Source organism: Amblyomma americanum, chromosome 2 (genome assembly GCF_052857255.1).
Source record: "Amblyomma americanum isolate KBUSLIRL-KWMA chromosome 2, ASM5285725v1, whole genome shotgun sequence".
Classification (NCBI taxonomy): domain Eukaryota; kingdom Metazoa; phylum Arthropoda; class Arachnida; order Ixodida; family Ixodidae; genus Amblyomma; species Amblyomma americanum.
In genome coordinates, this window is record NC_135498.1 from 56,797,156 (window position 1) to 56,812,552 (window position 15,397).

General features: G+C 44.3%; 1 protein-coding gene across 1 annotated transcript in view; it reads left to right on the forward strand.

Annotated features, from left to right (window-relative positions):
• The window catches only part of Rrp6 (exosome component Rrp6), a 34,770-nt gene that overhangs the window by 19,226 nt on the left and 147 nt on the right, over nt 1-15,397 (forward strand). Inside the window, exons 14-20 of the mRNA XM_077654441.1 lie at nt 5,463-5,586; nt 6,692-6,780; nt 7,362-7,412; nt 10,344-10,427; nt 11,727-11,909; nt 13,720-13,894; nt 15,264-15,322. Coding sequence (XP_077510567.1) covers nt 5,463-5,586; nt 6,692-6,780; nt 7,362-7,412; nt 10,344-10,427; nt 11,727-11,909; nt 13,720-13,894; nt 15,264-15,322 — 765 coding nt within the window. The remainder of the gene's footprint in view (nt 1-5,462; nt 5,587-6,691; nt 6,781-7,361; nt 7,413-10,343; nt 10,428-11,726; nt 11,910-13,719; nt 13,895-15,263; nt 15,323-15,397) is intronic.

Below are 15,397 nucleotides of genomic sequence, written 5' to 3' on the forward strand. Positions count from 1 at the left end.
GTAAAATATGTGGCAAACTCCAAAGCTTGGATGTCGCGGGCAATTTTTTACGACTGGCTGAAGGAGCTCAACCAAGATGTCAAGCGACAAGTTCGCAGCATTTGTTTGCTGCTTGACAACTGCTCCGCGCACCATGTGGAAGGCCTACAGCTTTCTAAGGTCGAGCTGCAGCATTTGCCACCTAACTGCACTTCTCTGGTACAGCCCTTAGACAAATGGGTTATTAACAGCTTTAAATGCTGTTACCGGCGTCGATTGATACAGAAGATGCTCCTGGACATCCGCCTTTAATGGCCAACAAAAGTGGATATCTACCAAGCAATCGAAATGCTTGCTGCGTCGTGGCAAGAGGTCGGATCACAAGTGATCACCAATTGCTTCGCCAAGGCTCAGGTAAATAAGGCCATTCAAGCTACAGTCACTGAAGACGAACCTTCAAGCCCACCCGAGGTCGCAGAAGCGTGGGATGAACTACGCATGAACGGTGGGGTGCCCGACGGTGTCGAGCTGTGCAACTTTTTGTTCGTGGACAACGGCGCCGTGGCTACGGAAGAGATGACTGATGCGGCACTTGTCGAAACCGTTAAAGATAGCCTTGAAGGTGACGGTTCGTCAGAGCCTGATACGTTTTGTGCTGTTCCCACCGCGAGGGAACTGATGGACGCGGTGGACGTTCTGCGCCATTTCGTCGGCTCGCAGGACGATGAAGCAGCCATGGATGCCTTAGTTTCCTTGGAGCGCCGAGTAGTGGCTTCGATCGGGCAAAAACAGCAAGCGAAAATTACGCAGTTTTTCTCTATTAAATAAATTCTTTGAATGGCGAGTTCACTTGAATTGATATCTGTCGAATTTTTATTTCGTTTTGGCATAATCCTTACCAGTCTTAACCCAAAACTGCATGTAACGAAAACCTGGATATAACGAAAAATTGCGAACTTTTTTCAATTTCGTTATATCCAGGTTTGACTGTATATCATTTTCCACATTCACACTAAGCATTTGAGTTGCAGGGTTTCAGTGGTGGTTTTATCCAGGAAATATGCTTCTGTGTTGTGCTGGACCAAAGTGCAGCGTGGTAACTGATTCGCTCCATCGAATGCCATTGCAAATCAACACTATATCTAAATAAAGTGTACTGCAGTGTGATTAAAGCATTGAATTGTACTTAGAAGGTGAAAATTACATTTAGTACTTTGCTTCCCAGCACTTAATGCAATATTGCCGAGAGGTCGTGAGAATCAGCCGGTGGCGGCTGCGACAGCGCTGTAGGGCCTGTTGTGGCGAGCCAGACGTAGGTGTCGAAAAACGCGACTCGCAGACAGGCACAGAGCGGTCCTTAGTGTCAAGAGGCTTTGGCGAGAACAGCAGTGGTGGGCGAGGTGGTGGGGACTGGGCCAAATGAATCTCTGGATGGGCACTGCTGCAGTGGGGCGCGTCCAAAGAAGCGGAGAAGGCAGGTGTGGGAGTAGGACTTGCGGAAACGTGGACGGTGAGCCTACCTCGTGAGTCGTGACGATGGACGGCGGGGCCGGAGACGCATAGCTGGAGTGGTGGGGAGCTAGTGGCCAGGGGCTGCTGAGGCGGGCAGTGCTGGGGCGAAGGCAGCGTGGGCGAGAGCGAGGCTGGTCCTGCACCAGCTGCTGACGGTGGCGACAGTGGGTCTGCAGCGTCATAGAGCGGCAGCGGGCAGTAGGAGACGCTGAAGTCCACCAGAATGGCAGCGCGCAGCTCGTCGTACGGCCGGCAGCCCAAGGCAGGGCAGGCGAGTCGGCGCAGCAGGTCGGGCGGGAGGATATCGCAGAAGACGGCTGGATGGTGATGCCGTTCAGGTACAGCGCCGCCTCGAATTGAGCGAACCACCGTCGATGCCTTGAGGCCGGAAGCGGCGGGTCGAATGCTGGGTTCTGCCAGTAAGCCATCCAGGAACGCAGCTGAGGGAGAAGGCGCGGCTCGACGGGTCACCACAATGTGGAGGTCGCCCAGGAAGGCGACCGCGGCCACATTTATTGAGGCCTGCTGAAGAGGAAGCAGCAGCAGAGCGCCGGCGGCAGCGTCCGGCCCTGGCCAAGGTCACGAGCGTTCTCCCTAGCACGTGCTGGGAACACTTCGTCCTTTTCGGCATCACAGTTATTTACGATGACATACTAGAAGCAGGAACTGACTTCTTTGTTCTTGCTTCAATGTCAGCAGTCCAGTGGTTTGAACCAGGCCTCTTCTGCCAGGTTGCCCCTTAAGAGTGTTTCAACGACATGAAAAAGACATCCTGAAATAGGCAGTACAGTGCTTAGCTCTGCCATTTTTCTTCCATTCCAGCCTCAGTAAGTGATGCTTGACTTCTACCGCTATGAGGAAGGCATCTTTTCTTCCTCTTTTGTCATAATGCCAGCCTGCCAGGGTTCTCATAAAATGTATTTTGGTGTAGACACAAGTGAAGAAATGACATAAGCTACTAATGAAATGAGTCAAGCAATGTTGATTTTTTTTTTCTTATGGGGCTCGTGCTAGGCTTGCAAGGCAAGAAATCAATTCCTTCATGACAGCCTACTTCTTTCTTCTTGTGCAACCTCTCTGAAGAAGAAGAAAGCTGAGAGAGTACATTGTATGGAAAGCTGAACCTTGTGTGAACTGATTACCAGTAGTCTGTGCTTTGCATAGAAAAATATGTTCTTAGAGGGAATGGTGTGTATAAACAGTGATTCATAAATTTCGGCTGTAAAATGATTAAAACCAAGCAGGAAGCCATATCATGGCTAAACTGGCTTTCCAATTCTTTTTCCATTTTATCTGTGCAGTGGTATTTATTTGGAATTTTAGGAGCTTTAACGTGAATTTCGATAATAGTTGTACTTCGGTTGGGTGTGTGAGCCACAATTAGACCTTCCAGCTGGGCTCCACGGCTCTCATTTTCTTTCAAGGCCCCAAAAAAGAGAAAGCCTCTGGAGACTCCATCAGAATTTACATCTTGACAGTGTTTGAAGGCTCGAGTGGCACCCATCCGAGCCGTTCCCTTCGGTTTTTCATTCCATCACATGTTAAAGAACTGCGATTTCACTGGACACCTGGGAGTTGTGGCATTGCATCTGATGTGATGGGCCATTTTTTTTAGCAAAGTCTGCCCTTTGTGGACCTTTTGAACGTTTATTCCAAACACTACTCGCTTGACAGTCACACATTTTCAACACTTCCAGCATCACAACTGCTTGAGTTGAGCCATGAGCCTCTCTCTGCTGCAGTGGATTTTCAGCATTTGGCATTGCCTTGAATGTCCATTTATGCGACTCACGGCAATGCGAGGTGTTCATAACTCTTGTGCGCTGCAGAATACCAAGAATGAATCTTTATTTATGCCAATTGGTGTTTCCTTCATCGAACTTTTGTGTGTCATGTGGTGAATTGAATCACTTGATCGCTTTTTGTCTACTGCTGGTGGTTTGCTGCTCAGAGAACTTACTTGGAGATCCCTCTTGCTCTATTAGGGTTTACTCTTTTTATTCTTGTTCTCCTCTCCATTGGTGCTAATGCCACTGGACATGCCCTGAAACTAGTGTGCAGATTTCTCCATGATTATATCATCAGCATCAGGTAGACCCCTTTGTTAGTTATAAGCTACAAAATTACATTACTAGTAGTTTTCAGTCAAAAGTTAACCAATGTTTGCTTAGCTAAGTAAGCATGTATTTCCTGTTTGAGTCTTTCTTCTTTCTTCGTTTGTGTTTTTTACTTCTTCACAATGGGTTGTGCTTTTCCACGAGGCCAGCAACAAAAACTTGCATTATGTTATAATGGATTTCTTGTCATTGTCATTGTGTTGACTTGAATGTGTTGGCTTAACTAGAGGCAGATACAACTCGGGAATGAAGCAGCAGATGCCCTTCAAAGGAGGCCCTCCAGCCAACAGCATGGACCAGTTTTCATGACACTGTGGTTAATCTGATTAAGCCGTGGCTAACCCCCTTTCATCTGCCTCCCCTTGCAAAGTCACATTAACAAGTCCAAGGGAATTAACTGTGAGGTCATGAAAATAACTCGACGCCACATAGTGTCTCCTCTGAGAGGCATTTGCTGCTTCATTCTCAAGTTGTATCTGAATATAGTGGCTGATGCTGTTAGCTAAGCGAAAATGACAAAGCATGGCAATGTAGATGGCCTCATCACAGTTATCACAGTTGGTGCGGTAACATCACAGATCATGTAGCACACATCGCCTTATAGCGCAGAAAATACAAATGGCAGCATTAAAGGTACTTTTGAAGGAAACCTGTCTTAAGACACATGCATAAAAAGCTGTAATTGCAGTCCTTATATTAGTAATCTCAGTTTCTACAAATGAACAGACTGAGTATGAAATCCCTTAAATCATCTTCATCATCCCTTTAAGCTGAGCATGTTGAGTACCAGTGTCTTGTAGGTAGTATTCTGTCCTCTTCGAGGGTAGTTCCATAATAAGCTTTTCATTTGAGACCTTTGCTACAAATTCAGTCCTGACATAGATGTGAGGCTGTTTCCATTTTACAGCTGTTCTGATTGATTCTGGTATGAAAGTATGCAGTTGTTAAGGCTCATTTGTGCATGTGTGAAGATAGTGTACTTCTTCAGTTGGTCATTTCTATCTTGTTCCTGCACTCAAGTCAGCTCTGAATGCACATAAGAGACACTCAAATTGTTGGAAAAATAGATGCCATGTTTGGGAAAGGAACCATGTTTGATGAATTGCTCGAAAGAAGCTTGTGGTGCACGTCCGCATGGGATGTTATGTCAAAACATGATACGTGCTACGCATTGCAGTGATGTAACTTTTGTGATACTCTCACTCTCCTAGCTCTGTTTGTAACATTCTTTCCTTCCTGCCCGGCAGACTGAGGAACATCGTGAATTCAGTGGAGTATTATACTAGTAGAAATGTTAGATAGTGCATTAAGTGTACCTACTAGTATATGTCCTACTACCATAACAGCTGTTCTGACAGCCAACTGCTGAATGAAATTCTCTCTCTAGATCACTGAAAGCAAATTCCTGTAGTCAGGAGGCATATTTGATTTAGGATTTTGTTTGAATTTTTCTGTATTTGTGAAGAAGGTTAAACTGCATGGAAGATTGTTTGGGGCAGAGTTCCTGATATATTTATTTCACTTGTTTCACAGCTTGCGCTTTGTGCATTCTCAAAAGTGCTTGATATTGTTGACACTTATTGGAACTAACCTCATAACATTTATATGATAGTTTTGGAGAAGGCAGGTTGAAAGCCTTCGTTTTTTTTAGACTACTCTAAAGATTCATCATGTGAAACCAGATGTTAACAGGCATTGCTTTTTTATTTTTCTAAAATATTGTGGAATAAGAGCCTTCTCTTCAAATGGTGATATATGTGTTGTATCAGAAAGTATAATGCTTCAACTTGTAGCATTGTTTCATAATGCTGGTCTGCTACTTTTCTTCCTTTTTTTTTTTTTTTTTCAATACAGACCATGGTGCCTGAGGAATTGTCGTGGCCAGTGGCTGCACAGGTGGACTTGGACAGTGTGCTGCACAGCGTCCACGATCGACCCAGGCATGACGATGCTCACCTGTCACTGCCCACTCTTCTTGGTGAGCGTGCAACCTCAGCCCTTTGCTTTGTGCACATTCCAGCAGCTTTAGATGGCCTCCGAGTCAAAGCAAGTGAGCAAGCCAGCATGGCTTGGCTGGTGACACACCTTTACCACGTGTTCTGGCACAATCCTTTGCTGCGCTTGCTCCTCCTGTCCTGCCAGCAGCATTCTCTAGCCCCATAAGCCATTTTCTTGCATTGCAGGCTGGCATTCTGTTGAGTGGGCTCAATTTCACATTTGCCAGAACCATTCTGTGTTTTGTATTACACATTATCCACAAAAGCACATGATTTGCGTTCACTCTTCGACCTTAACTTTATGCTCACTACAGCTGGCTTTTGTGCCAAATTGTTATTGCCACGGTGTCATTTCTTCATTCACTGAGAACCATTGTGTTTTGCCAAAGCTACCATACCATTTTTGGGCATCCGGTTTTGTAGGTTGATGGCTGGGCTGTACAGCAGATGATTTTTTTTTCTTTTTTGCTCAGTACTTGTCCGGTGCAGGCACTAAAATCTAAACTTGCTGGCATTTTGCTTCCACTTGTGCCATTTAGCGGCCGCTGCTGATGCCAAGTGTTTGAGCCCAATGTTCTGGCGCCCAGAAGTTGCAGCTTGGTTAGGCTGGAAAAGCTATGTGCGTTATGCCTCTACATGGTGGCTAGTGGAAAATGAATGGAGAGCAGTATTGTTCCCTAGGCACAATGCCCAGCCACCAATGATACTGTTATGTGCTGTAATGGGTGCTCTATGCTCACTCTGTCCTAGCCATCTAGTGCACTTCCTGTGTTGGGCTGCATGCAAGCTGTGTGTGCAAACACTCCACTCTCTCACAAGTTAGCTTGCCCTGCAATTAAAAATGCCTGGATTTAGCCTTGGTTTAAACCGTGATGCTGGCACCTCGCTGCCAGCATTTACTTCAATCTGTGGTGACGTGTGAGGCACGCAAGTACATAAATATTGTACATTGAAAAACTACAATACTGCTGTTGCTGTTGTGAATCCATCATAAACAGCTTGTCCCTTGTTCAGTCTCCTCGTTGTAAACCTGCTAATGTTTGAAGTTGGCATCATTGATCCTGGAGTGGATGGCTTTTCATGCAGATGAAGACGGCGAACGTGTATCTGCTGAAAAGCGCACGTCACGCCTGGTGACCAAAGCAGTGCCAAGCTTGGGAGCGCTGGCAGCCAAGGTATGCCACATGCCGGCCGTGGAGTTTTGTGATCTTGTGCACTTGCTTATGCGTGCATGTTTTTTTGCTTGCATCAATATTGCCCCTGCATCTGCATAGGTGGCTTTGCTTGATGGAAAGTGTGACATATTAGAGGATGGCTGATTATCTTTCATCCTAATGGCCCAGGAAATCAGAAGTGTAGCTTTTTTTTACTATTGTAGTGCTACTACTCTCTGCCAAAGTTTCAGCAAGAGCATTCGTTGCTGTCACGGCCCTCACAAAGACGAATCTTGTTGAAAAGTTGCCCTACCATGGCACTTTCACAACTCTTGCTCATCTCTGCTTCCTGTAGGCATCCACCTTTGCACATCTTCTTTCTGTGAGTTACGTGCGTGGTACACTGTAGCCATGTGCACGCACGGCTTATGCATTCCTGAATAGTAGTAGTTGCACAACAGGTCTGGTCTGGCCACTTCAAATTGGGCAAGGAGGTGGTGACTCAGCCGAGTGCAGCCTTGTTACACATGCCCTGTGATCTCCTTCATTAGCATTCAGCCAGTGAGGCTGTTGTGCGAACAGCCCCTTACTCTTGATTGCAGATTCCACGCGCACAGTCAAGGGCCAATAGCCTTGTCCTGCCATACAAGCGGGTAAGTGGTTGCACTGCGTTCACTGCTGCTGTGTCGTGCATGTCACATTCACTGCCAGCCCGTCTTAGAGGGACACCGAGGACAACTCCACTTAATTTTTGTGCTCAGTAAAATGATTCCACGGCTCTTTCAGGGTATGTTGATGCTTGTCTGGTGGCAAAAGGCACATATATTGCTGGAATAATTGCATTTAAAATTTTCCCACTGCCAGATTAAGGCTCGTGATGTCTACGCTGAAAAGGACTTGGTGATCGTGGCTTTGATGTGAATTGCATTGCAGCCTGGCCTCCGGGATCTGCACCAAAAACTACAAATGCTTCTGGAGACAGGTACTGACTGAAATGTTACACTGCATGCAACCATTGCAGTGCCAATGTCGGAGAGAGACTGGGTGAGCAAACCTGAACTGACCAAGGAACCAGCACAAATAGCCATTTTGCCAAACGGGGTTAGCACGAATGCTAACCAGAAACTGGTTTGATGCTGGAAGAAAGGTGTCGAAAATGGCTCTTGAGTGATGCAGGACTGGATTGTAACAAAAAAAAAAAATCTAGCTCAGACACTGTTCCAATAATGCAGGAAACTGTAAGCCCAAATTCAATCATATGCTACTTAATCCTGTTGAGTGTGTAAACCACCCTTAATATTTTACTCTAGAATTAAATTGACTCTGTATTGACACATTGCAGTTTACTTGTAAAAACTACTGGTGACACAGGCTCCTGCGTTTTTTTTTTTTGCTTTTTTTTAGCTTATAAAAGCTCCATTCTCAGAAAAAGTACATTCTTTGTTGTTAGAATGCAGTAATATATCGATACAGGCCGGCTTCAATTCGTCTTCGACGTCTCTTTAACATACTTTACGCTGGTCTTTCTTACCATGCATCAGCTTGCTTTTGTAGACTCTCAAAATGTGTGCAATAATGAGGTCACTTCTTGTGGAAAGTGAGAACTCAACTTCCAAGCTTTTTGTTTCTTTAGTGCTGCTGGATAGTTGGCCCCCTCACTGTTTCTCTATGTTCCTTTAATGCAGACCTGAGGTGTAACCTAGTGAATAAATTGGGATTTGTGCCAGAGAAGTGTAGTTTGATGGAATTGATGGCCACAGTTGGGCCAGCCACTTGTCATGCACGACTGTGAGCTTTGTTACTTTTTTTTTGGTACTAGTTCTCGTTGTTTCTTTTGTTTCGTGCTGTGTTTTTCTCATCATTCTAAAGACATTGCTCAAAACCCCATTTGTTTCATCATGCTGTGAGGAGTGTTGTTTTTTGCAATGTGTAAAACATAGCCTTGAGTTTGCTTCTCACAGAGTCGTTACTCCCCATTGTGTGGAAAAGTTTATCGTGAGTCACCATGGGTACTGGTCATATGCACCATTTCCTTGCCTCAAGAGCATGTTTTTTTTTCTTAAATTTGCATGTTTCGCATTGTCAAAAGGTAATTCCTTGGCCTTGACCCATTTCATACTGAGGTTTACTTTGCCTTTAACTACCTATGTCCTTTGGTGTCAGTGATGACTACACAGGATAAAAAAACATGGAATGTTTATGCAGAGACCACCACTTTTAATATTTGCAATCTCTGGTAGCAGCATGCTCTGAGCGGTAGCCAAAAAAAATAATTAATTATAGAGTAAAATATAAAGGGTGGTTTCACAGTCACAGGATTAGGTAGCAAGCAAATAATTGAATTTGGGCTTAGTTTCCTGCATTGTTGGTACAGTGTCTGAGCTAGGTTATTTTTTTTTTGGTTACAATCCAGTCCTGCATCACTCAGAGCCATTTTCGACACCTGTCTTCCAGCACCAAACCAGTTTCTGGTTAGCATTCGTGCTAACCCCATTTGGCAAAATTGCCATTTTGTGCTGGTTCCTCGGTCAGTTCAGGTTTAATGACTCAGTCTCTCTGACATTTTCACTGCAGTGGTTGCATACAGTGTAACATTTCAGTCAGTACCTGTCTCCAGAAGCACGTGGAGGTAGATATCTTTATTGGCCAATGTTAAGTAGCAGGGCAGTAGCATGTGCAAGTCATCAGAAATCTTTTAGGTTTTGGTAAATAGGTGGCAGCAGTAGCAGCGGAATATGCCACTGTGAGCCTCTGCCACAACATTCTGGTATCCACCTTTTACTTTGAGAAAGCTTGGGATGCTTTGGAATGTGCTCTTAGTGGTGGTGTAGGCCAACAGTTTCTTTAGCTACCAGGTAGCTAAAGTACCTTGGTGATTGTCATGAAATATGCTTTGTTAGTTGTTTCAGAAGAGATGGATTATTACTCAAACTGAGTAATAATCCATCTGAGTGTTCTTAAACTGAGCTCTGTGGAACCCTTGAATTCCTTGCATTGCTTTCCGGGTTCCCCCCTATCACCTATATCCATTATCCATGCCTTGCCTCAACACTCACCTTTCCTTCACTCACCTTAGTTTCATTGAAATTATTGAAGTTTAAAGTTTCTTTTATTTGATTTTGAAGTTTTGAAGTTTATTATTTCTTGAACTACATGAAATGTTCAGATGCATACCTGTTATAATACAGAAAGAAGCCCCATGGTGGAGTGCTGCCGGGGGACCTCTTTTAATCAGTCTATAATTGCTCATAGCAGACTGTTCTGCCGTATAGCCAGTCACTATTAGATTGTGAACATTTTTTTAGCGGCCATACATTGCATGCATGTTAGACTGGAAGGGATGAAATCCTGGTCATACAGGACTCCTGGGCACCTTTTTGGAAGCTATTTGGTTCCCCGGGCAGTTGCTGGTTAAACTTCCTGCACCAAAAATTAAAACACCTTGCATTTGTCAGTATTGAGTGTGTCACCATCAAGTGACTATTTTCGTCATCGGGCAAAAAATAAAGGCAAAAGCTTACAAGGCACTTTGCTGCACTTTTCCAGGAAGTACTAATTCATATTAATGCTTTGTGTGAGTGCAGTACAAGGCCGCTGCAGAACAAGGTGCCTCTGAAGGTGAGGAAGATTCAAGAACGCCAGCTGGCAACCACCTAGAGCTCCGTGCTGTAAGTACATGGTTCTGCTGTGCACACATAATGGATATCAACAACTGTGGGGAGGTACACACACTTCACAGTGTGTTATTTGCAAAGTCTGGTTTGCAGTCACCCCAGTTTCTTTCTTTCTTTCTTATTTCAGGTCTTTGCTTTTTCATTTAAGGTTGCATTTCCGGCAAAATATGTTGCATGGGTAAATACTTCAGTATTTTTATTCTATTTTCTTTTCCTAGAACACTGTGCTTGTAATTGCCCACCATAAATCATGATTCAAAATGTGCCATAGCGTAATTATAGTAATTGTTTATGACAGCATTTTTCACAGCTTGGTTGCAGCTTTTGAGACCCGCCGCGGTGGCTCAGTGGTTAGGACGCTTGGCTACTGATCCGGAGTTCGTGGCTATGTTTCGATGGAGGTGAAACGCAAAGGCGCCTGATGTCAGTGCACATTAAAGATCCCCAGGTAGTCGAAAGAGCCCTCCACTATGGCACCTTTCTTCTCTCAGTCCCTCCTTTATCCCTTCCCTTATGGCGTGGTTCAGGTGTCCTGTTGGCGGATATGCGAGGCAGATACTGGGCCATTTCCTTTCCCCAACAGCCAATTCAAATCAGACTTTTGAACATTGTGATGTCAACTGAAGTGTAAGATTGGAAGAGGTTAGCAGGAATCATTTGAGTCATCCAGAATTAGTCACTGCTGCAAACACTGCCAGACAGTGAACAATAAGCAGTGAGATGACTCCAATGTGGACATGGGGTGGCTTCCTTATTAAAAAACTATGAAAAGCTTTTTTTTTTAAGAGGAAAGTTCAGCAACTGCATTGTACAAATGGGACCTCAGCCTGCAAAGCTGGTTCGTGTTACCATGTTCACACGGGGGTTCTCACTGCGAGTTCAAGTTTGTATGCTCTAACCAGCGTGTCTTCACAGGTGTACACGTTCAGCTGTCACTGCTGCAAGCGATCCTTCGAAAGAAAAACTTCAGAGTATTACTGCAGTCTCAGTCTCTTTTTTCAATCTCTGTGCTTGTCACTGGACCCACTTCCATACTATTCTTCTGCATTTTCTCTCTTCTATCATTTTTCTTTATTGAGTTACATCTGGGGGCAGTGTTCTTGGTCTAGCTCATTTAAATAAACTGGAGCGGATAACCTTGAAGGCAAGCTGTTCAGCTTCTGTATTATCCTGCTTGTCACAGCCAGGGTGGGAGTTTCTGTTTTGCTCAGGGCTTGCAAGAAGCCTTTCAGGAAATTGTGTACGCTACTGTTCGGTGCATTCCTGGGCATCACTTTATTGCTTCTGGTGCAGGCTGAGGAAGAGGCCTCCAGCAATGAAGCAACCGCTTTAAAGGAGGAGAAGCAGCAGCAGGAGGAGGAGGAGGAGAAGCAGCAGGAGGAGGAGGAGGAGGAAGAACAAGAAGAAGAAGAAAAAGCCCTGCCTGCGGTCCCATATGAGGACACAGCTTTGAATGAGCCTCTTCGCTCACCAAAGGTACACTCCCTGGCAGCTCTATTCCGTTTCTTTGCTGCATTTATGTCCTAATGTTCACACTGCTGTGTTGTTAGTTTATATAGCCGGGTACAACTAAAAAACAAAGTGGCCCGACAAAGAGCCCCCTTTCAGCCAATGACGTCAGCCGGTTCCCATTAACCTGCTTGCGTGACAATGCAAGGAGTTTACTGTCTCCCTTTGATCTGTCACTCCCTGCATTGCATCCTAGTAAGCTCACGAGATGCAGCCTACGCCATTGACTGGAAGGGGCCCTTTGACAGGGAAAAGCTGCTTCGTTCTTGAGTTGTATCTGACTATAGTATCACGTTGAAAACAAGACAGCTGCAGTGTCCGCCCCGCCATGGCTTAGCTGCTGCTGCCCGCAGTGTGGGGCAGATGAGGACGGGGTGGGGGGGGGGGGGGGGGGGGGGGGGGGGAGGTGGGGGGTGCATTTGGAGGTGCTTGCTTCCTCTCGTTTATAGATTATTCCTACGGGTTTTTTTTTCCCTTGGTCTTGGGGAGTATGATTGCTTATGGAAACAGACTGTTCTGACTTCATGTGGCTCGTGCATTTGTTCGCACCACAACTTGCGGCCACGTTGCAATGTTTGGTATCTGGAAGTGAGGTGGTGCAGACACGACAAAAGCATGATTCTAGCTCAGTTACAGTTTAATATTATTGCTTACAAGCGGAGCATGGGGAGCAGCAAAGTTTGCTATTTTTTTGCAGAAAAGTGATTTTTTTTTAAGTTCACAGATTTTTAGGTTTTTCGGGCTGTTGGATTATTTGGACCATTTTCCGGGTCCTGCCAAGTCCAAAAAAAATCACTCAGCGACTGTATTAAATTGTCTTCAGCTGGCTTAACATGAAAGAATACACATAGAAATGTTGCTGTGTACCATATGCATGTGCAGTATTTACAGAAATCATGCATGCACTGTCAGCATGAAGTGAAACGCAAATAAGATAAAGTCAACAGGTACAATGAAACGATGTCTTAGGTAACAAAGACTGAATGCTATAGCACTTGATTTTCGTTCCGATGGTGGGAAGTCTGCTGCATAGAAGTAATGCATGTATTTATTCTCCATGAGCTGGTATTGTTGGCTTCTTGCGTTCAGATTTCAAATAACCTGTTGGCGTTTCATTTGACACTGGTGGTACATGTTGGCACTACTTAGTACTATTACATGCACATACACGCAACCACACATAAAGTACATACGACATATGTAGTACATATGTACATTGTCACTGACACAAACCTGCTACCTAATCAGAAATAAAGGAAAAGAAATAAGCTTATTTCACAAATGTACGAATTTGACATATTGTTTAAATTTGAGTTGCTGAAAATCAACCTCACCTCCTATATTATTCAACAAATGAGGAGTCTTTAAAGTTAAGCCCTGACAGTTCTGGTTCTAGTCTTGTCTGCTCACATCCTTATTTTTTGAATAGCTAGAGCTGTAGGGATGGCGGGCATTGACTTTAGTTTGCAACTCTTTTTTTTTTTTTTGTCCAGCAAGGGGTGCTATTTAGGATGGTCATCTTATATTCGGAGTCAATTTATACACAACAATGTACTGTAACTCTTTGAATATATACTTGTAGTTGCTGCTGCATACTCAGAAAATAGTGCATCAGGGACCAGACAATAAGGCGAGGTATGGCATTCGGCAGAAGAGCTTTTAGTTGTCATATCACACCCCTTTATCAAAAATCCTCCAGGTGAATCAAGTTCTTTTTTTATGGCACTCCTCTTGTGGAGGGAAGGGAATGCATTGTGGTGAATTGTCTCATTTGCAGAAGACAAGGCGTGGCAAGCGAAAGAAGCCTGAACCTGATGTGGGCCTACTCCCCGATGGCCAGACCTATAATTCACCTCATGTCAGCACTCCATCCAGTGAAATAGTGGAGGATGGCAGTGAAGGTGGAACCAGCTTCCAGCCTTTCGATTACAACAATGCCCAGACTCCCAAAGGTAATAAATAGGTGCCGAAGAATGGTAGACTGTTAACCGTGCATAACGCCCGGGCTGTGAAAATGTCGAATAGATGTCGAATAAAAGCAGTTTATTGCTACTGGTTCTGTAAAGTTAGAAACTTGTAGATTCATTAGGCAAAATATGATGACTGCATTATAAAAATTAGCAAGTTATAATAACATCTAAATGTCTAAGAAGTGTAAGACTTTGCATACATACTCAGGTGCATGCAATAATTTGGTAGCAAAATTTAAAATCAATATACCATCTGCCTATGCTGCAGTTAAGCTGTTGAAATTTTCGGTTGCTCTTCCTGTGAGGTTAGCTTTTTCTACGCATCATCTTTCACTAAGTGGTCTGCATCTCTCATGGCTGACACTTTGGCTTAGCTTTGAGAAGTGTGTTGTTTGTGCAGTACTGTGAGGAACTGGTGCATTGTTGCGAGTATTAACAAAAACTATTCTCTTTTTTGCAGTCTGTGTCGTACGTGATATGCTGGGCATTGTAGGGTTAATGGGCATTACTGTATCATTATATCAGCCTAATTGGTTGCTCGGAATATTCGTGACGACAGCTTGGCTGCTTTGTTGTTGCAAAACTCTGCATTTAGATACATGATTTGTTTTATTGCCCCATGGTATAGCATTCCTGCTGTTTCCATATAGTACCACCTTTTATCACAGCTGCTCTATTCCTTTCACTGAGTGATGCTGGTTATACTATGTACAGAAAAAAATTCACCGAACTTTTATCCTTGTAGTAATGCTAATTTCGATAACAGCTTGGTTGGTGCAAAATGCTGATACCATTTGGAGTGTTTGGAGTGTGTGAGCGTGTGCCATGCATGATTGCACAAAGTCGATCATCTAAGGCTTATGAAAATGAAAGGTGTGACAGGCACAATGAGGGAAACGGGTGAGGAGGAGAGTGTGGACAAGGATGTGATTTCACTGATCATGCCGTATACAGCTGTCGCCGTAAAATGTATGCTTTGCATGCAACTTTTTTCATCTTGTCTGCATAAGATATGGGTGTATTAAATTAATCCATTGTTTCTAAATCCGTTTGTTTGTAGAGGAACCATTTTTATTTAATTTAGCTGTTTCCCACTTTCCCACAATGTTTCGCATGCTGGCTAAACATAGTTGGCACTATGAAACACGCCTCAGCGATCTCATGTGTTCATCAGCTGAAGGGGACAAGCAAGCTTGAACAAGCCAAATTTGTCACTTTGGGGAATGATGCAAGCAGCATTGATAAGCATTGCTTATCTATTAGAGGCAAAAGGTTGACATGAGTAACTGATCCTTTATTTGTGAGCTGAACTTGAGCGTGACAAATCTGTGACTCACTTCTTTCCACACAGCCAATGCACAGAAAAAGCAGCCATGGAGTTACAACCCTGAGAAGCCTGCCGACGTGAAGGTGCGTACGGTATCACTGCAGCATCTGCTGTACAGTCATGTGCTGCAAGTTGTGGGACTTCCTTACTCTTTTGCA